Here is a 22,198-nt window from a genome sequence, read left to right as displayed (position 1 = left end):
TGTGGCATTTGGATTTGCTGTGACAAACGGAAGCTTTTCCTGGCTGGGACACAGGTCAAGGTGATATTCTGGACATAGAGGAAAAGGTTGGGGCACCTCAAGCAGATTCAGAGGAGGTCCGGGGGAAGGTTGCCCATTGGGCTGACCTTGGGAGTCAAACGCAGAAGTGCCTTTAGTGCCACCTAGTGGTCAAAGTGCCCACACATACTCATGCCCGGCTAGTTTGGTTTCATGGCCAGCCAGCTGTGAAAACTGCCCAAGCATGAAATAATTTTCCCTCCTGCTAGGAGAAATAAATTCTCGCTGTCCCATTGTCACCCACCTCGTCTCGCCAGGGATGAATGGCCTCTGGGCTTCAGGTTACCTGCCAGGGCTCCCGAGGGAGCAAGGGCTCCTGGAAGCCGAGGGTGACAAGTCAGCGTGGCCAGAGCGAGCGAGCCCCTTCAAGACAGAGCTTTCACCCCAGACTTGTCCCTGAACATACACTGAGTTTTAACCCTGCCTTCAAATTGAATCTAATTCTAGCTTCAGCTTGAGCCCTAACCTTGACCTGTGATTTGTTCCTTCTTCTAAATATAAAGTGAACCCTAACGCTAGCCTTGGATTGAGCCCCCACCTCAGCCCCAGGCTGAGCCCTAACCCAGCTCAAAGTGAACCCCCTCCCAGGCCTTGTTTGGTTTTTAACCTTTAACCTGAGCCTTTACCCCCTCTTCACACTGAGCCCCCAGCCTGACAATTTCTTACAACCGGCTTCTTGAAGACAGCTCTCATTCCGTGCTCCTTCCTTCTCTCCCAAATCATTTTGTCTTCAAGCTGGACAATTTTTGGTAATTTCACCCAACGTCTACCCTCATATGACGTGGTTTCTGGTTCCTAACCTCAGCCACAAGCATCCATCTCACATATGTGTGTGTGTGTGTTTATATGGGTGTGTATGTGTGTGTATGTGCATGTATGTGTGTGTGTGTGTGTGTGTGTGTGTATACACCTAGTTGTGAAATACAAGTTCAACTTGTACGGAGGAAGAATTCTCTTTCTGAGTGTTTTTCCCAGCCAGACTACCCACGACTTCCAGGTACAAGAACAGTTACTCTCCTGAGACATCACATCGCACTTTTGAACCGTCCTCGATGCTTTTCCTTTCACTGAACTGAAGACTGACTCTCAAGCAACACGTGTTTATTAAACGCCGACTGTGTGCCAGGTGCTGGGGATACAGAGACAAAGGGCCAGTTCTACCTAGTTCTGCTTTGGGGACCCGTGTAATTTTTTAACCCCCTTCTTTAAAACAATCCTTCAAAGACTTCAGGACAATAATAGCATCCTCCCTCTTGGTCAGAGATTTAAAGCTAGAAACTGATTTTAGAGAAAGACTAGATTAAAGAGCAAACAGAAGTGCAGAGGTGATGAGACTTTCCTAGCATCACCCAGTGAGTGTCCCACCCAGGATTTGAGCCTTTGATTCCAAATTCAGGGAGATTTCCACAGCATAAAACTTGGCCCCCTGCCTTATTGGAGTATAAGTTTTTTGAGGAAAGGAGCTGTTTTTGCCTTTCTTCATGTCCCCAGAATTTAGCACAGTGCTTGGCACATTGCAAATCCTTAATCGATACTTGCTGATGGATTGATTGATTTTGGGTGATTTTCTAACTTAGCAATGCCAAAAACTCTTTGAGAGCAGGGACTCTCTTGTCTTTCTATTGTATTTCCAGCCTTAGCACAGCACCATGCACATAGTAAGTGTTTAATAAATGGCTTTTCATTCATTCATTCATTTCTTCATTGATTGATTTTTTCATTCATAAAATGGGGCGTTCAGAAATGAACACAATATTCCGATGGAACACGACCCAGGCAGTGGACAAAAAGCCAAACTCTTCCTTCATTATGGCCACGATGCTTCCATTAATGCAATCTAAAGTCACATTAATTTTTGGCTGCGATGTCACACTGCTGACTCAGTCCACTAGGCAGCCCAGTTAGTCTTCCAGGTATGAAGGCTGAAACTCCCTAGAGAAGGTAGATAACTGCATGGGAAGAGGCATCTTCCTGCCCCCATCCACAATGATTAGTCATCACCCGGGGCTGAAAGTGGTCCATCTCCCAACCAGGGTGAATGGTTGGTTCTGATGGCAAGACTCAGTCCTTGGGTGTGCTTGTGACAGAGTTTGAATGCGTCATTGAATGAATGAATGAGAAAGGGGTTCGAAAAACAAACAAACCATATAACAGTTGGGCATTTGCTGAGTAGAAGGAGAGCAAATGTGATACCCATTTCATAAATGAGAAAATGGGTGAGGGTAGATGGTCCTAGGGCTGGGCGGAGGCAGATGACAATGCTGGGTAAAGATGGAGAAGCTGTGGCCCTTGTGGGATGTGCTGACCAATCCCCGTGGACCAACAGTAGCATTTAGGGACTTGGAACGACCTAGCTTTGGGAGGGCAAAAAACTGATTCAAGTTCTGAGCCCCCAGTGGTTTCTGTGTGAGAAAGGAGTTTAGGGAGAGGCTAAAGGACTTCAAGTGTGCATGGAAGCATACCTAGTGGCAAGCAGGAACTCATGGATAAGGAGTTGGGGCTGGTTGGTAATACCTGGCCATTTTTTAAAACCCGAATCACAAAAGTGCAGCACATTTTTTGGAAACTAAGTCCTGAACTTTACATTTCTGCCTATTCAGTTTCTCTCAGATATGATCTGTCTAAGGGGAGCTCTTTGGATCCTGACCGAGCCTCCCATCATTGTATCCTCTGAAAACAGATTAACATGGCCTTCGTGTCTTCTGGGTGGTGGATACAATGCCTGCCCAAGCAGGTTCACCTCAATTCAACAAGCATTTATCAAGCACCTACTGTGTGCCAAATGCTGGGGATAGATCAAAACCGAACAGCTCTCAAGGACTTTGCGTTCCACTGGGCCAATAGCCATCCTACTCTGGCCTCCCTCCGTAAAAGGAAAGTTTGCGCTGGAGCGCCCAGTCATAAAATCTTGGCATGGAAAGGAACCGTCCAGTCCAACCCAGACCGGAACAACAATTCCCTCTGTGCAGTGTCAGCAGACCCGCCCAGCCAGTTTTTGCTTGAATACCTTCAGTAACAATCAACTGGTTACCTTCTAAACAGCTCATCTCACCGTGGGGCAGCTCTCCTTGTCAATTTTGCCCTTTCGCTGAGCCAAAAGTTCATTCTCTTCAGCTTCTATCTATCAGTCCCCCTTCTCGCTGTCCCCATCCTGTGCTTTGGAATCCAGCAGGGAAAAGCCCTCAGCCTCGTCCAGATGAGAGCACTTCCAGTGTGTGCACTGGGCTGGCCCGCTGTGATTGCATGAGCGATGCTCAGACTCAAGATCCGGTCCGTGTCGGCCAGGAAGGAGCGTTTGCTTTTGAGGGGAAGGTTGGAGCCTTGAGACCCAATATGGAGAGTTCAAAGAAGAGACAAAAAGGCTGAGGGACAGACTCCTGAGACACAGGGGAGCTGGGGGCTGGGGCTGCTCCTTCTCATGGCCATCCTGGACACCAACCCCCAGATTCTCCCCTCACACCCAAACACGCAAGGACTTCACCCTGAGGGGGAAGGGGGCTGGTTCATCCTGGGGAGTTGCAGTGGGTCAAAAATTGGGGAGCGGGAAAGATGTTTGTATGATGATTATCCCATGTGCACCATCTCTGCTAAAGCTGAGCCCCCGCCTCCGGCCTAGTTCAGAGTGAAGCATTGGTCCCTGCTTCTTTTTCATAGACAAAACCACGGAGGGCTTGGGGTAGGGGGACGGGAGGGAAGAAGGTGCTCCCCTGAGCCACTTCCCATGGGCACTCCCAGCCAACTAGCCACATCTACACCATAGAACAGTGTGTGTGTGTGTGTGTGTGTGTGTGTGTGTGTGTGTGTGTGTGTGCACGCGCATGTGGAGTGCAGTGGGACCATGGGGAGTGAGAGGGGGGTTCCCATTCCAAACTGAGCTAATGGCTTGCCTGGGCACTGTCATTTATTATTTATAAGAAGCAAATAATCCAAGCAGCCGTGGCCTAATGAGGAAGGCAAGCGTACATTTATTCCACAAGCAGGAGGCAAACAGCTAGCAAGTTGTGAAGGTCAACACACACACACTCATCCTCTCACATAAAACAACACCCCCCATATAGCACTCACCACATACTACACACACACACACACACACACACACACACACACACACACACACACACACACATCCTTCCACCACATGTGCAAGAATGTTTGTGGCAGCCCTCTTTGTAGTGGCTAGAAACTGGAAGATGAATGGATGTCCATCAGTTGGAGAATGGCTGGGTAAATTATGGTATATGAAGGTTATGGAATATTATTGCTCTGTAAGAAATGACCAACAGGAGGAATACAGAGAGGCTTGGAGAGACTTAAATCAACTGTTGCTGAGTGAAATGAGCAGAACCAGAAGATCACTATACACTTCAACAACAATACTGTATGAGGATGTATTCTGATGGACATGGCTCTCTTCAACAATGAGATGATTCAAACTAGTTCCAATTGTTCAGTGATGAAGAGAGCCATCTGCCTCCAGAGAGAGGACTATGGGAAATGAATGTGGACCACAACAGAGCATTTTCCCCTTTCTTGCTTGCTGTTGTTGTTTTCTTGGTTTTTTTCTTTCTCACTTTTCCCCCTTTTGGATCTGATTTTTCTCGTGCAGCACAATAAATGTGGAAATGTGTATAGAGGAAGTGCACGTGTCTAACATATACTGCATCACTTGCTGATGGTGGGGGAGGGAGGGAAAAATGAGAACACAGGTTTTGTAGGGTGAATGTTCAACATTATCCATGTATATATTTTGAAAATAAAAAGCTATAATTAAAAAAAGACTTCTTCCCAAACAATACAACATCCCACAATACAATGCACACACCACACATACAACATACATACCACTCCTCCAGTACAACTCCCTCATATTACAATACACCTCACGTAGCACAGACATATAACAAAATACCACACACCCCCACACACAATGGGTCAGAAACACACAGATCTTCACGGGTATAATCACAACCTCTCCCTTTCCTTTTCTCAGTCACGACCGAGCCGTTGTGTCCAAGATCAGAAGAATAACCAACTGAAAGGCAGGTTGTGTTTCAAAGGCCCAGGCTAAAGGGCTGACGTCCAAGCCAGGGACACCGGAGTTCAGCAGCCCTCCCTCTGAGCCCCTGGGGATGACACGGCCCAGGCTCCCAGTGCTCTAGACCACTCTCTAAGTCTCTACCTGCAGAAGTGGCCCACCTCCCCTGGTACAGGGCATTTCTTTATATCCCAATCCAGTCTCTATTCCTCTGATAATATTATCTCTAAGCTCTGCAGGTGTGATAATTATTATGCAATCATTCATTTGGCTTTGGTGGGTGATTTCATCAGTGCAAATAAAGAAACCCCCTCTGTCAGTATACACCGAGCCTTCCCAACTTGGTGAGCTGCTTGGGAGCCTCTCCCAGATCTCCTTGATCTAAATGACTTCCCTCTAGCTTCAGTTTATCTCTTCTAAATCTGGTTGGTCCCAAGCTGCACATCTGAGCTCCCCCGGCCCTTAGGCTGGGATGTCCTGGAGGGCACAGAGAGTGTTTTTGCCTCTCTTAGTACCTCCAGCTCTTAGCACAGTGCCTGGTATAGTTGTTAATAGCCATTTTCAGTCTAATAATAATTCTTCTTCTTCTTCTTCTTCTTCTTCTTCTTCTTCTTCTTCTTCTTCTTCTTCTTCTTCTTCTTCTTCTTCTTCTTCTTCTTCTTCTTCTTCTTCTTCTTCTTCTTCTTCTTCTTCTTCTTCTTCTTCTTCTTCTTCTTCTTCTTCTTCTTCTTTTTTTTTTTTCCTGAGGCAATTGGGGTTAAGTGACTTGCCCAGGGTCACACAGCTAGGAAGTGTTAAGTGTCTGAGACCACATTTGAACTCGGGTCCTCCTGACTTCAGGGTTGGTGCTCTACCCACTGCGCCCCCTAGCTGCCCCAGTCTAATTCTTTAGGACCCCATTTGGGATTTTCTTGGCAGATACTAGAATGGTTTGCCATCTTCTCCAGATCATTTTACCGATGAGGAAACTGAGGCACACAGGGTGAGGTGACTTGCCCAGGGTCACACAGCTGAGGCCATTTTTGAATTCAGGCCTTCCTGACTCCAGGGAGGGTACTCTTATTGGCTGCATCACCTGACAGCCCCCGGGTACACAATAGGCACCTCATGAATGCCCGCTGATTGAGGATTTGCCCGTCTTTATCCAATGCCATAAGCCATTGAACATCAGAAGCAGAACCTGACCCAGATCTCCTTGGTCCTGATACCTGCACTCTCCCTCCGGCACCACGCAGCTGATCCATCAGTCTCATTATTCCTCTCACTTCCTAGATGAAATTCTCAGAGAGCAGGGGCAGCAGCTTAGGGAGGTAAGGGTCCTAGTTGGGATTCGATCTCACACCTCTCTGACTCTGACTTCTAGTATTCTGCTCAGAGCCCGCCCTTCACAGTTTCCAAAGTCCTGCAGTGCTCCCAGAGAAAAGCCGGTGTGCTCCAGCCGGACACCCAGACTCCTCCAGGATGAGCCTTCAGGAAGTGAGTAATGTAGGTCTCCCTGCACATATCCAAGGGCTGGACCTGAGTATATCTTAGTGTGATACTGGAACAGGAGCACAGAAGTAGGCTCCGATGTGGGCAGAGGGTCTGGGTTCAGATCCCACCACTCCCAATGTGACTTACAGATGTGTCAGTGTCACTCCCTTTCATGTCAGGCCCTGGACCGGCTGGCCTCGGAGGTCCTGTCCCACCCATGATTCATGGGACTTGGAGAAACATCCTCAGAGTCCAGGAGACCATGGGCATTGCGAAGATCTCGGAGCCTTCTCTCTTCTGAAAGATGGGGGGGGGTGTATGGTGGGGGAGTGTAGTTTCTGCACTTGCCATTTCATTATGTCGGGAAATCCTGGGGTTGAAATGCCCTTCACTGATGCATATAAGCGACTCCTTTGTAATCTATAGCTCTGGCCACTTGTCCAAGATTACACAGCCAGTATGTATCAGAGGTAGCACTTCAATTCAGGTCTTTGTTATTGCAAGTCCGACTTCCTAGCCACTACATTACCCTGCCTCTCAAAGCTTTCACTCCATCAGGGTTGTGTTTGGATTACCGTTTTAACAGAATTGGTTTCCTTTGTAATTCTATGTATTTTATTTTCTGCATCTAAAAACATTATCCAAAAGGGATGCCACAAGGGGGTTCTGAACCCCCAAAAGGTGAAGGATGTAAATGACTAATGAGGTCAGATACAGAACTTCAGGGGATGGCTAAGGGTGGAGCCCAACCCAGAACCAGGACCCAGGGGAGGCAAAGGAGGCATTAACCCAGGGCGGAGCACCAGGGAGTGGCCCCCCGAAGGACATTTAGAAAGGAGACTTTTTGTAGGGCCACTGGTTGCCAGCCCAACTTCTCCTTCCTCCCAGACTTGAGAAGGACAGAGGTCAGGAACTTCTTTCCAAAGCGAGGTGGGTGAAGGTACAAGTTGTACTCTGGGGGCGAGGACAGAGGTTGGAGGGGTAGCCTCGGGCCCAGGAAGGGCTGATGCCCAAGGTCCCTCCCAGCACTAGGTCCAGGATCCTGTGAATTAGTAGTCTTCCCAAGTGGGATGAAACCGTGGGACCCTGAAGCATGTAAGTAAATGCAGTTATTACTTCTTGTCTTGTATTTCCCAGGATGCCTGGTACAGTGCCAAGGACATCACAGGGCAGGCTTTTAGGACTTGGAACGGAGAGACCTGGACAGAACTCTGCTCTCTGCTTGTTTCCTGCCACCTCCTCAACCTTTCCATCTCCCCTTCATATGTTGTCTTTTTCCATGAGAATGTGGGCTTCTTGGGGGCAGGGACTGTGTCTTGCATGCTTTTATCGGCATACATATACATACGTGTATACCTCTGTGTGTATGTGTGTAGATCTTCAGTGCTTGCTTAGCACAGCACATAGTAAGTGCTTACTAAAGTTTCTCTCCTCTCTCTGTCTCTCTCTCCCCACTCTTTTTATCTTTCTTCTCTTTCCTCTTTCTTTTCACTCCTTTCTTTTTCCTTTTCCTTTTCCCCATCTCTTTTCTCTTTGTCCTCCCTCTTTCTCTCATCCCTTCTCTTTTCTATCTCTTCTTCTATCCATCAACTCATCCCTTCTCTTTTCTATCTCTTCTTCTATCCATCAACTCATCTATCTACCTATCTATATCTATATATCTATCTCCATCCACCCATCTATCCATCCTTCAATCCTTCTATTCAACTCATATCTCTGTCTCTGTCTGTTTCTGTGTTTCTATCTGTCTGTCTGCCTGTCTGTCTGTCTTTCTCTCTTTCTCACTCTGTCAGTCTCTCTCTCTCTGTCCGTCTGTGTGTGTGTGTGTGTGTGTGTGTGTGTGTCTGTCTCTTTCTCTGTCTCTCTCTCTCTGTCTCTGTCTCTGTCTCTCCTTATCTACCTACCTCTAGGCATGTCTCTTCCCCTGTCTGGCCTTTCATTTCTTTTCCAGCTATCCCATTCTATGGTGGTCTGAGCTGGACCAACGATCACAATCTCCTCCTCCTCTTCCTATCCCATACCTCAGCTGCTCCTTTAGTCCAGTCTTATTTTCAGCCAGAATAACAGTAGCAGTTGTACTACTGGAGGTGTTATCTTGTTTGCGCTCCGATCTGCCCGGGGAGGTAGGTGCTGTTATTATTAATATCTACACTTTACAAATCTGTAAAGGTTAAGACACTTGCCCAGCCTTGTAGGGCCGGGATCTGATGGGGAATCTGAACCCAGGACTATCCTGACTGGGTCCAATGTTCTCTCTGCTAAGCCACATTGCCTTTCACTGGAGATCCTAACAGGATGTGGATTATAATGGGAAATAGGATGCAGAGAGGATGATATAAGAGTCCATGAAGTTGTACTGTCCAAGTAGAGTATCTGGCAAACAGTAGGCGCTTGATAAATGCTCATTGACAGACTGACTGACTGGATTCCCCTAGATCACTTAGAACAAAGATATACTGGGCAGGTGGGTGGGGGAGAAGACCTGAATTGAGAGTCAGGAAACCAGTGTCCTCATCCTTATCTGGGCGTGTTACGTCACAGCTTTGAGTCTCAGTTTCCCCATCTGTAATATGGTCCATCTAGTTCTCAGGTGGTTTATAAGGACCACATGCCCCAACCTTTGTAGAAGGATCTTGTAACCACACAGCACCACGTAATGACAAGTGGGCCCTTCACATCTCACCTCTTCTATGCTGGCTCTCAGTCCCTGGAAAACCACCTAACCTTTCCAAGATGCCTCTGGCAACTCCCCTGGGCAAAAATCCTGGAAAATAGTTGCTGATCTATTTTATTGGTGCTACTTGTATGACCCTGAGCAAGTCATTTATTTTCTCTTTCCCTCATTTTCTCATCTATGAAATAGGGATGATAATAGTCCCTACTTCACAGGGTTGTTGCAAGGATCAAATGAGATAATAATCGTAAAGTGCTTAGTATCGTGCCTGACACATTATAATTTAATCACGATATAAATACCAGTTATTGTTATTATTATTATGCATATATTTCTGATTTTGAGAGAAAAAAAAGATTTCACTCAGCTCTCCAGGGTGAAGGACAGGGGAGGCAAAAACCTGTGGACCCGCTGGAAATGGATTGCAACAAATCTGATGTTGGCAAACTTTGCTATTGGAAAACAAGAAAGAAACTACCCCCAAACAACGGACTTGGGAAGAATTAACATGCAGTCATAGCCCCACTTAATGCAATCCATTAGCCAATTATTTATAAACAGACGGAATGACAGGGACCGCTATAGATCCACAGGGAGGCCCCCCTCGTGCATTACCAGTGAATGGAGGTGCCATCCGTCCTGGCTCGAGCTGGGACTCCATGTACACGAGGAGCCTCGGGAGGAGGAGATAAATGCACTGAGCACTTCTCCTTAATGGCCGGCCGGGGAGGGTAATTGACGTGGCCTTGGATGGATCGATGGACACTTTGGCAATGGGCTCCATTGCATCTAATGGAGGAGCCGTCATTTCTGCTCCATCCTCTTAGTGCCGTCTACACAGACGATCCAGCTCGAAAATTCATCTGCTGTTGGGCCGCCATCCAATGTTTATTTCCATTAGATTCGCCATTGTTGGGAACAATAAAAAAATCAAGAGATAGTTGCAAACTAATGATTTACAAGCAAGGTGAAGTGGAGGCCGACCTTGGCCACTTTCCATGCACTAGGAAGATGACTGGGAGTTGGATATAAATTTAAATTATGGCGAAAGGATAGCATAAGTTATTCCTCTGATAGCTAATTTTATCAGCTAAAGAGGCATGTCATTAAAGCTATCAGCTGTTTTACAAATCACTCCCTAAGTTAAAAAACTTGACTTTCCCTTAGTTGAGAGTTCTGATAGTCAAGCTGATGAATTCAAGCCAACTTCATCAATATTTATGGAGAACCTACTATGTGCAAGGCCATAGGTTGAGTGGGAGGGAGGGGGGAAGAAGAAAGACGGCAGAGTCTCTGGTCTTAAGGAATTTGTTGTCTAAGGAGGTGGGAAGTAGAACATGTCCACACCTGAGTTCAATGGGAAGTGAAAGGGTTGGAATAACAGGTCCCTGAAGTGTCCTGAGACATTGAGGTTCAGTGGAAAGAGCACTGGTGCTGGACAGAGTTCAAATTCCCCTCTGACAATAATCATCTGTGTCTCAAGGGGTTGGACCACATGGCTTTTGAGGTCCCTTCTAACTCCAGATGCTCCAGAGAGAGACTCCATCTTACTTAACCTGTGCCCCAGACCCTCACTACAGATGCATGGTGTCGTCAGGGCAGCAGGAAGGCCCATAAAAGGTGCCCATGGAAAATCTGAGGAGGGAGAGAATCAGGGGAGGAAGAAACAACAAAGCTTTAAAAACAAAATGGCACCCGAGGAGGGACTTGAAGGAATTCCAGAGGCAGAGATGAGAAGGGAGTGAGTTTGAGGCTTCTTACATTCAAAAGAAGTCCATTCCTGATTTTCCACACTCCCCCAACTGCCGTCCCCATGAGGAATGAGCAATTTCTCCCTTGTGAAATTATTAGGGCAATACTAAATATAACTAGCATTTATATAGTAAAGCACTTTATAATTGTATTTGTGTTGCATTGTAATATAACATTGTAATTTATATTGTATAACACTTTATAAATATGACTGCATTTTATCTTTATTATAACCCTGGGAAGTAGGTGCTATAAATTTCCCCATTTTACAGATGAGGAAACTGAGGCAGACAGAGGTGATTTGCCCACAGTCACACAGCTAGTAAGGCTATGAGGCTATATTTGTAGGATTTGTCCATTTCTTTACATATATGCTATATTCTCCCAGAAGAATGTAAACTATTTAAAGGCTGCCCCATCCCCCCTTTTTTGGTCTGTCCATAGGCCCCCCAAAATGGAGCCTTCCCCCACTAAATGTTGAGGGGTCAGTCTATGCAGGAAGGTGAGCAGAACGAGGTCAGGGAGCAGACTGACCCGAACATAGAATGTAGTAAGGGGGAATTAGTCTGAATTAAGACTGTATGAAGACTTCAATTTTGCGAGGAGGCACAGAACAGTGGAAGGAATACTGGATATAATCATTCTTGTTCAGGGTGCTGTGCGGAAGGAACTATGCAGACCTGTGACATACATGTGAGTTGTTACCATCAGGCTTGCCCTTGGGGGAAAAAAGTCACCACTCTGACCCTTAGTTTCTTCATCTGAAAACTGAATCATGTGACATGTAAGTCTTGTACCTCACAAGTTTGTTGTGAACCTCACATGGAATCCCATGCATAAAGCACTCTAAACAGTAAAATGACTGCTGGAGGCAGCCCATGCCCACTGACCCCCTGGGCTCTCCCGCCCTCAGCAGAATGAGAAAATGAGCCCAGCAGAGAAGTGATCTGAGGCCAGATCTGACCGGCAGCTGCCACCATTGCTCGTCCTTGTTCAGCTCTACAGAAGACCAGGAATTGGGCAGTCTTTTGCCTGAGGGAGGGGAGAGATATGGCCGAGGACAGTCTGATGATGGGGGTAGCTGTACAAGGGAGGTGTAAAGGACTGAGGGAGAAATGAGGACAGGACCATGCGAGCTGAGGGAAGAGAAGGCAGGACTGTGGGGGTTGGGGCAGGGGAAGGCAGGACTGCGGGCCTGGGTAAGAGATGCCATGAAATTGGGACTACAGAGGTGAGATCATGTAGAGTGAGTAAATATGGTATAAGTTGACAGAGGACAAGAAGCAAGACATGCACGGCAGTCTCGAGATCACTATGGAGAAAAATCGTTGCTCTCCCTACCATGTCAGCTCCCTGGGACAAAGCTCTGATGATCCACCTTAGTTACAGGGTCCTGTTAGAGATTACATCATCACTTTATCCCACGGCACTGAGAGTCGGTCAGCTCCTCCGAACATTTGTCTGAACGCTCACTGTTTCCTTTCATCCCCCTGCCCCTGAAGCAACAACGCTCACACTATTGGTCTTTCCTCAAACCGCGCCCGTCCCCAAAGGTCCAAGCCCTCATCACTAGGAAGGCGCTGCCTCACTATCTCCTGCCTTTCTTCTCCACATCCAGCTATTCTTTCCAATCTCCTCTGCTAATGTCAACCCTGAGATTCCTTCCTGACAAATGGGCCAAGCCACGTGTGCTCTACTGCCTCTGGTCCCCGATACCTAAGTACTGATTATTCAAGTGCCGTTTCTCCTCTACCAAGGCTTTCTATGGTCTGCTTCTGAGTCTCCCCCATCTGGATGGGCTCCAAGCTGATCAATATCCTTCCCCAAAGCTGGCATCCCGAACTATCTACAACTCCCACGAGTATTCCCGGGGCCACCGGGTTTGAGCTGGAAGGACTCCAAGGCCACTCAGTCCCATCCCTTATATCACAGATGAGGGAACCAGGGGCTTTCAGAAGCCTGCCGAAGGTCACACTGAGAGCTATAAGCTTCAGAGGTGGGATTTGAACACAGACCCTCTGCCTCTGTCTTTCCTTGTTCCAAGTATATTCTGAGGTAGAAGACAATAGGATTAACACAGTTCTCTTCTCAGACGCTGAGAAATTATGTTACTATATATATATATATAAAACATAATATAATATAATAGATATTATATTAGTGCTGTTGGTTTCTTTACCAAATGCTGGCTCACCTTAACTCATGTTGTCACTAGAATCCTCATTTCTATTTTATGTAAATGGCCAGGCACAAGACCTCCCGATCCTTGGCACATGCTAGGCACTTGGTGGGGAATATATATATATATATATATATATATATATATATATATATATATATATATATACACACATAGGTGTGTGTGTGTATTTGCATCGAACCCTGTTCTTGCCAGCCACACCTCTATTTCAGTGGACTCTGAACCACATGCCCATATAATATATTCCAAGGGGCTTTCACATGAATATAGAATCTTTTGACTTCCTGGGCTTAGTTTAATACGTCCATCCTCAACCACGCTGGTCACTGGGGCAGTCAGTGGTTCTGGTGGTGTTTGCTGCCCAGCTGTTCACGGGGAGCACAGAGAAGCATGATTTTAGCCTTGGCAGGGACCACCCGGTCCAAACTTCATTTTACAGATGAGCAAACCAAGGGCACCGAGGTTAAGGGTGACCTCCAGATTCAAGGGCTGGCTCTCTTTCCACTATGACTCACGCTTCCTCTCCCATGACAAAATCAATCGAGGCAGCTCCCTCTACTGGGGTCCTCCTGCCCTTTATGGCCGAAGGCACATCTGCGAGGTGGCTGCTCCATATGGGATGGGGCGACTTCCCCTTCCATCTCCAACTGTTCATTGATTCTTCCCATCTGTACTCCCTGTCCTCAGAGAGAGATTGAAAGGTTTACAAAACCTTTTACAGACATGGACTGCTGCGTCTCAGAAGCACTTCGTGAATCGGGAATTATTGTTTCTGTCTCATGGATGAAGTAACAGAGTCAGAAATTAAGTCACTTTCCCAGCATCACACAGTTTATAGTAGCACTTGAATTTGAATCCATTTCTGATTTCAAAACTAGTTCTCTACCATTCTATAAAGTAGCCTACATTCTTCTTTCCTTCCTTTTTTTTTTTGAGGTAAATAGGGTTAAGTGACTTGCCCAGAGTCATCCAACAAGTGTCTGAGGTTGGATTTGATTCCAGGATCAATGCTCTATCCACTGCATGACATAGCTGCTCAGAGTGTCCTACATTTCTGACCCACTCTTCCACTACGTACGCTCTCTGGAGCTCTATAACCCTATTCCCTAACCCCTTCTTTCTGATCCTGTGTCCCCTTGTCCTCCCCTTGCTCCTCTCTGCCCATCTGAATCCTGCTCATCCTTCAAGGCTCATCTCAACAGCACTTCCTACAGGAAGTCTTCCAGGAGCACTCCAGGTCACACTAGTGTCCATTTCTCTGTAATAATCATTTGCCCTTTACATAGGTCCTTGGGCTGCTAGCTATCTTCTTGGGAACGTGTGCCTCATTTTTCTGGCTAAACTATAAACTTATAGAGGCTGGAGAGTAGATCCTCCATTTCTCTGAACCTTCCAAAGTTCCCAGCTCAGGCTCTTAATTAGTTGGCCAAGCAACAAGCATTTATTAAAAGTGACTACTACATGCAGACACTGTGATGAACTGTAGGGCTACAAAGAAAGGCAAAAGCAGTCCTTGTCATGGTTCTCAATATAAATTCACAGGCACATGTACCAACCAGTCTCTCTCCAGCTTTAGCATTTATTCCTACTTTTCCTGGTCAAAATTTGTCCAGGGGAACGTCCGCAACCTTTCTCCTCAGGGAACTCAAAGCACCTGCTTCATGGGGTTGCAGAGAGCCCCAAAGGAGATGTTCTACATAAGAGACTTTGTAAATCTTAAAGTTGATCGGCCAGAAAACATTTATTAACTACTCACTGAGCACCTGGAACTGTGTAAATGCCATTTATCATTATTGTTACTATTGTCATTTTTATTATTATTTTACTGGACCTATGATTTCTGGGAAGAAACTTCAGCTGACCAGGACCCACCTTCTATGGTCTTGTTTGGGGCATGCTTGGGACTCCCTTATCCTTGACCCCATCCAGCCAACATTTCTTGCCTTAATGGACCAATTTCTCTTAGAAGCTTCTCTCAACCTGTGTTCTCCCCAGCCACATTCTCCTTCACCCCCTCTCTATCTGATCTCTATTCTTTTTTTTTAAATTTATAATTTTTTTGACAGTATATATGCATGAGTAATTTTTAAAATAATATTATCCCTAGTATCCATTTTTCCAAATTATCCCCTCCCTCCCCTAGATGACAGGCAATCCCATACATTTTACATGTGTTACAGTATAACCTAGATACAATATATGTGTGTAAATCTAATTTTCTTGTTGCACGTTAAGTATTAGATTCTGAAGGTATAAGTAACCTGGGTAGATAGACAGTAGTGCTAACAATTTACATTCACTTCCCAGTGTTCCTTCTCTGGGTGTAGTTATTTCTGTTCTCTGATCTCTACTCTTGAAGGTCACCAATAACCTCTCAGTTGCTGAAGCCATTGGCTGGTTTTCAGTCATTTTCCTCCTTAAAGGACTGACAGAATATGATGCTGTTGACTTTCCTGCCAATTCCTCTGCTCCCTTGGCTTCAGGGACATCATGTTCTCCCAGTTCTCCTCCTTCCTCTCCAACTGTGCCATCTTTGTCTCCTATACTGGCTTCGTGGCCTCTGTGTACCTCATAATGTGGATTTCTCCCTTCACCTCTTCCCAAATTTGCAGGGGGGAATTAGCTGGTGAAGGAAATGACAAATCCCTCCAGTATCTTGGTCAAAAAACCCCCCCAAAACATGAAGGTCTAAACAACAAAAATCACAGTCACAAGAGCTTGAGGATAGTGGCCAGAGGCCATTTGCACTTGTTAGCTACATCCGGTTCTGTCTGACTCTCTGTGACCCCAGTGGGAGTTTTCTTGGCAAAGATACTGGACTGGTCCACCATTTCCTTCTCCAGCTCATTTTACAGATGAGGAAACTGAGGTAAACAGGGTGAAGTGGTTTCCTCAGAGTCACCCAGCTAGTCAGGGTCTAAAGCTGGATTTGAACTCAGGAGTTTTCCTGACTCCCAGCTGGGTGCTCTAACCACTGTAGCTCTACCTAGCAGCCCCACAACATGCTGGCAAAAACTAGAGAGGGCACAGGAATAAGTGGTTGTCTTGGGGAGGAAGTGTGTCATTAGGAAGGTTGTTGTGCCCTCACAGATGCTGGCACCCTGCGGCAAAGCCCCACTTTCCCCAGTGTGATCCCAGTGTCATATTTAAATTTTGTATATCTCCCCCAACAACCCAAAGCACTGGGCACAAAGGAGGTGCTTGATGAATGTTTAAGAACATAAGCTCCTTGAAGGCAGGAACTTTCCCTTCTGTTTATATCCCTAGAATTTAGCAGAGTACTTGGAACACAGTAGACATTTCATGAATACTTGTTGATTGATTGATTGATGTGATGAGGACAGAGGACATAGAAAGTCACTTCCCAGATGGAGTGTTACAATGGAGACACCGATTTCAAAGACGAGTCTTGAAAAAATCCACTCCCTCCCCGTCCAAGGGTGAGGGAACCACTAAGCAGAAAAACTCTTTCTGAATGTTGGGTACAAAATAGAGCGATGAGATTCTCCAGGTTTAAGGCAGGGCAGTGTAATGGAGAGAACTTTGATTTGGGGTCAGAATTCCAGTTTCCTCATCTGTAAAATGGGCCTTTTCCCCAAGTGATCTTGAGAAACAAGCAGGATAATGGACGTGAAGTTTTAGGAAGCCATGGGCTCTTGATGCATGAAGGCACAAAGACTGTTATCCTCCCTATTGGCTCTTTTTCTTTTCATGGAGGCTATCACCCTCCTGGCGCACCTCAGAGGTAGTCTTTGGGGATTCCTTTCAGCACTTAGCTAGTCCAGATCCCCTAGGGCAGGACTTCCTTGGTCCTGGACTTGGTGGGACCAACCGGCATTGATTTTCTGTTATGTCGGTGCAGTCACCGGGATCATACTGGAATCACTTCCGTGACCCAAGGATCGGAGGATTACTACTATTAGTTGGTCCAGGCCTATGATTTCATTGGTTTGGGGACTGAGGGATGGGAACAAACATTTATTAAGCGCCTACTATAGCCAGGTACCATGCTCAGCATTTTTTATAAATATCTCGTTTGATGCTCACAACAATCCTGGGAGATGGGTGCTCTTATTATCCCCATTTTATAGATGAAAAAAGGTGAGAGGTTAAGTGACTTGCTCAGGATCACACAAGTATCTGCGGCTGAATTTACACTCAGGTCTTCCCGATCACAGATCCAGCACTGTCCCACCTGACTGCCTGGATCACAACAGCTTTGAAGCTCTCAACACTCTCCTCAAAATCCAGCAGTGTGTCAGGCTTCTCTGCCTTCCCAGACACTGCAGCTCTCAGGGCATGGTTGATAGGGGTTGCTTTTATAATTATTATCTTCTTTTCACCTTTTTCTATTTTGTTCAGATAAAAATGATCTTGGAACAAACCTCTGTTTTCCTTTCAGAGCATCCCAGAATAATGGGATTTGAGAGTTGGAAGGGACCTCGATGGCTGTTTAGTTCAAGCCAGGCACACACAAAATCTCCATTATATTGTAATGTGCCCCACAAGTGCTCACGGTTTATACTCAGTGTTCTATAGATTATTTACACAGGTAGAGAAAATAAATAACAACTTTTCCTATTGACTAGAAGTCTTAGCGTGCAAAATCATGTTTTTTATTCCCTGAAAGCATCTTTGGGACATCTCTAGTACAGGCTTGAAGACTTTTATTCCATGTGTCTTGGAGGTTATGACTATTTGGGATGGTGGAATCTGATCACAATGTTCTTAATCTATTTTAGTCTTCCTCCCTCTTTCTCTTCCACTCTTTTCCCTTCCCTTCCTTCCTTCCTTTCTCCTTTCCTCCCTCCCTTTCTCCTTTTCTTCTTTCCTTCCCCTTTTTTCTTTCTTCCCTTCTTTCTTTTCCTGTCTTCCTTCTCTCCCTCCCTTCCTTCCCTTTCCTTTCTTTTTTCTTTTCTTTCTTTCCCCCCCATTATTGTTATTCTTATGGTTACTACCACTACCACTACCACTGCTGCTGCTGCTGCTGCTACTACTACTACTCTACTACTACTACTACCACCACCACCACCACCACTTTTTCTGAGGCTCCTCAATGAGGCAGGACAATATAGAAGCATCCTTGCCAGTTTTCTCCTTTTCCATCTCTTCCGAGATGAGATGAGCTTTAAGTGTTTTTTAAATCAGGCTGTTTGCTCCCTCTCATAGCTTTTCCAGATGTTGCTCTTCAGGGAAAACCTGTCTTTCTTTATTGGCTCTTTCCTGAACAGAATCTGTACAGTTTAACCTCTGCTTGAAACAGGCATCTGAAAACCATAGAATTTCTGCACTCCAGATCCAGGACCTTCATGAACTAGAGCACAGGTTCTGGGTTCAGATCCCACCCCTGATGCTTCGGTGTCTGTATGACTTTGGGCAATTACTGCAGTGAGACTCAGTTTCCTCATTTGTACCACATGGTTTAGAGGGCCCCCTTCTAGCTCTGTGACTCTGTGAGCATGAGCACCCTCAGTGCTGGGACAGGAGAAAGGCTTTGATCGAGGTCATGCGGCCATACAAGTATCAGGGCAAGAATTAGAAGCTAGCTCTCAGAACTTTTCCCCCTGCACGGTCTCAAAAGAAAACCACAGGGAAGCGTCTGGATCTGGGATATTTGAACGGTGGGAGATGGTTTTCTCCTGCCCTGGCTTTGTGGATATTTGTGCCATTAAATAACTTTACTCAAGTTGACAATCCGTCCCCTGCAGAGTTATGAAGCTCTTAATTTATGGGGGAAATGCTTACGGCATCTCCTCAGTTGCTTGCTGCAGCAAACTAGGGTGCTTCCCTCGATGGCAGCTCTGCCCAACATCTGCGTGGTCCCGCTTTGAGGCCCGTCAAGCCAGAGGAGATTTATGGGCCATCGTCTGCCGCTAGGAAGAGCCATGTCTGTCCATCAGGCCTTGGCTGCCTCAGAGGGCTGTGGTTCCATCAGTGTGGGGCTCCCTCTGCTGTCCTTGAGAGCTCAGGGGCTGACAAGAGTCATCATCTGGGAGCCAGATCAGGGGGGCCTCCCCCGTCCTGGACACACTGGCTCTGCCTCCCCAGCTCACTTTCGGGTTGGGAGGAGGTCTTTAAGGCTCATAAGATTCCAAAGTCAGAAGTCTTGGGCTAACCTAGTCTTCTCTAGTTTAACCTTTGTCTTTCACAGATGAGAGAACTGAGCCGTGGAGATTTGCTCATGTCAGGATTTGAACTCGGGTCTTGGACTCTGCTTAAAACTGCTCTTTTGTTTCCACCCCGTGATGAACTCTTCCCCTGCGGGGTCCCAGTAACTCCCACAAAACCCCCTCTATTCTACCCAATGGCCAACGAGTCCCCGATTCTAGGGGATGCATGATGATGGGATGTACCTCCTGTTAGAGGGAAGGACTCATGCCCTGGACGTGGCCAATGGGGAATCTAGCCTTGGGCTTTGTTTGGTTTTGCTTGACGAGGCCTACTTGTTCCCAGGATTTCCTTTTTCTCTTTCAGTTGTATGTGGGGCTGGGGAGATAGGAGGGAGAGAAGGTGGGCTTTCACTAATTAAAAAAAATATAAATTTATTTTAAGCCCAAAAGAAAAACCTGGTCTGCTAAAATGATTTCAAAGATGTGACCTGTTTGTTTTAAGGAGGAGAGTTCTTTGCTGTGATTACACAGTCACCTGCCCTTTCCTTGTTTTTTTAGTCTTTTTAACTGGAAGACCTAATTTGATTAATTAAGAGATTTATTCAGATTGTGAATAATTATTGAGCACCTAGTAAATGTAAGATACTGGGGCAGGGAAATAAAAGTCACATGGATACACAGACACAAGACTTGAACCCTGGTCCTTGGAGTCCCCCCATGTGCCTTCTCACCCATGCTGGCTCAGCTTGTGAGCCTCAGATACTCGCTATGTGACTCTGGGCAAGTCACACTTTCTTTATCTGTGAGATGGCGATAATTACAATTATAGCACCTATCTTACTGGATGGTTGTGAGGATCAAATAGTGTGTAGGTCATAGACTTTATAAAGTTCCACATACATCATCATCATCATCGCTATCACCACCATCATCACCATCATCCCCATGATCACCATAATTATTATCATCACCATCATCATCATCATCACTATCACTATCATCATCATCACCATAATCATTATCACTATCATCACCATAATCATTATCACTATCATCACCATAATCATTATCACTATCATCATCATCATCACCATAATTATTATCAAAATCATCATCATCATCATCATCATTATTATTATGGCTGTTCATGTATGGGATAAGAACCCCCAGGATCCTGGGTCCAGAGGGATGCTTCTGACTTTCCCTGGTACAATTAAGTACGCAGGAGCATCTATGGGGCACCAGGGATATGTGGTGGAGGCCGGCCTTCCCTGCCTGATGAGGGCAGTCCCGCTAGCCTCTGACACAATGTGTCCACCTTGGCGGGTAGATTGGAAAGTCCCCTTCAGGGTCCAGCTCGAGTCTTGTTTCTTTCATGCTGTCCCCGCCCCCCATGCCGTCTTTCCCAGGGAGCTCTCCTTCCCCAGAGCTCCTGCATGGCTCGTTGTCGGCGCCACTCCTAGACTCATAGAAGGAGACCTGCAGCAGGACAGACCCGGCCCAGCCCACTCACTCATGTCCTGCACTGGTCTGTGGGACTTTTGTGAGCAGGATCCATCCCCGAGCTCCCCACAGAGCGAGCGCCTGCAGAGATCAGGGGCTTGGTAACTTTTGCTTCTCTGGAGGATTCTTTGTTTTCAAGAAGGCCAGATGCCTCTGAGAGGGGAGGACTCAGGGAGCCTGCACAAAGAGGCTGGCCTTAGAGAAGGAAGGCTGCTCTGGGGGTCATTAGTGGGCTTCAGATCTGCCCCTATCTGGCTAGGTAATGGAACTGGTCTGGGAAGCCCCTCCCTCCGTTCTATTTACTGATCTGTGAAAGAAAATGAGCTTCGATTACCTCTGAGGTCAGAAGATCACAGATCATAGATTTTTGGAGCTGGGAGGAAGCGTGGTGGCTAAGTCCAGCCTCCTTATTTTGTATATGAGAAAACAGGTAAATAGAGGCTAAGTTCAGCGTCAGCCAGCCAAGGAAGTTTCTGAAGCACAATGGAACCCTGGCCTTCCTGATTTCAAGGCTAGGTTTTAATGCTCCTCTCAGGTCCCTTCCAGCTGTAACATTCCGTGTTCTAAGGTAACATCCTATGGTCTAAAGTCCCTCCCAGCTGTGATGTTTTGTGTTCTAAGGTGACATTCTATGTTCTGAGGTTCCTCCCAATTTTACATTTTGTGTTCTAAGGTGACATTCTATGTTCTAAGAATCCTCCCAATTTTACATTTTGTGTTCTAAGGTGACATTCTATGTTCTAAGAACCCTCCCAATTTTACATTTTGTGTTCTAAGGTGACATTCTATGTTCTAAGAACCCTCCCAATTTTACATTTTGTGTTCTAAGGTGACATTTTATGTTCTAAGGTCCCTTGCAGCTGTGACATTTTGTCTTCTAAGACGACATCCTGAGATCTCTCCCAGTTTTAATATTCTATGAAGGTGACATTCTAGGATCTAAGGTTCCTCCTAGCTGTAACATTTGAGATTCTAAGATCCCTCCAAGCTGTGACATTTTAGGCTTTCAAGTCTTTTGCAGATGTAAAATTTTAGGTTCTAATGTCTCTTCCAGCTGTGACATATTAGATTTTAAGTTCCCTCCCAGCTGTGACCTTTTAGGTTCTAAGATCATGACAGTTACATTTTATGTTCTAAGACTCCTTCTATGCTCCTAATATTCTAGGCTTCTAAATCTCAGTCGGATCAGGGCTGTTGAACCCAGGCGCCTCACTTACCCCTTGCTCCTGGCAAATCTGTGTTAGCCTCTCCAGCTGCTCATCTTGGATGACCTTGGCTTTCTCGTACTGCTGAATGACCATCTCCAGTTCCACCTTCACCGGCAGGACATAAGCTGAAAGACAAGAGATTATTTAATAATTCAACAAATTTAA

General features: G+C 46.1%; 1 protein-coding gene across 2 annotated transcripts in view; it reads right to left on the bottom strand.

Moving 5' to 3' along the window:
- The window catches only part of TMEM266 (transmembrane protein 266), a 141,632-nt gene that overhangs the window by 20,622 nt on the left and 98,812 nt on the right, over positions 1-22,198 (bottom strand). For both annotated transcript variants that reach the window (XM_074285268.1, XM_074285269.1), the window contains exon 8: positions 22,043-22,158. In XM_074285268.1, coding sequence (XP_074141369.1) covers positions 22,043-22,158 — 116 coding nt within the window. The remainder of the gene's footprint in view (positions 1-22,042; positions 22,159-22,198) is intronic.

Source organism: Sminthopsis crassicaudata, chromosome 2 (assembly GCF_048593235.1).
Source record: "Sminthopsis crassicaudata isolate SCR6 chromosome 2, ASM4859323v1, whole genome shotgun sequence".
Lineage (NCBI taxonomy): Eukaryota > Metazoa > Chordata > Mammalia > Dasyuromorphia > Dasyuridae > Sminthopsis > Sminthopsis crassicaudata.
This window is presented reverse-complemented; position numbering and strand designations above follow the sequence as displayed.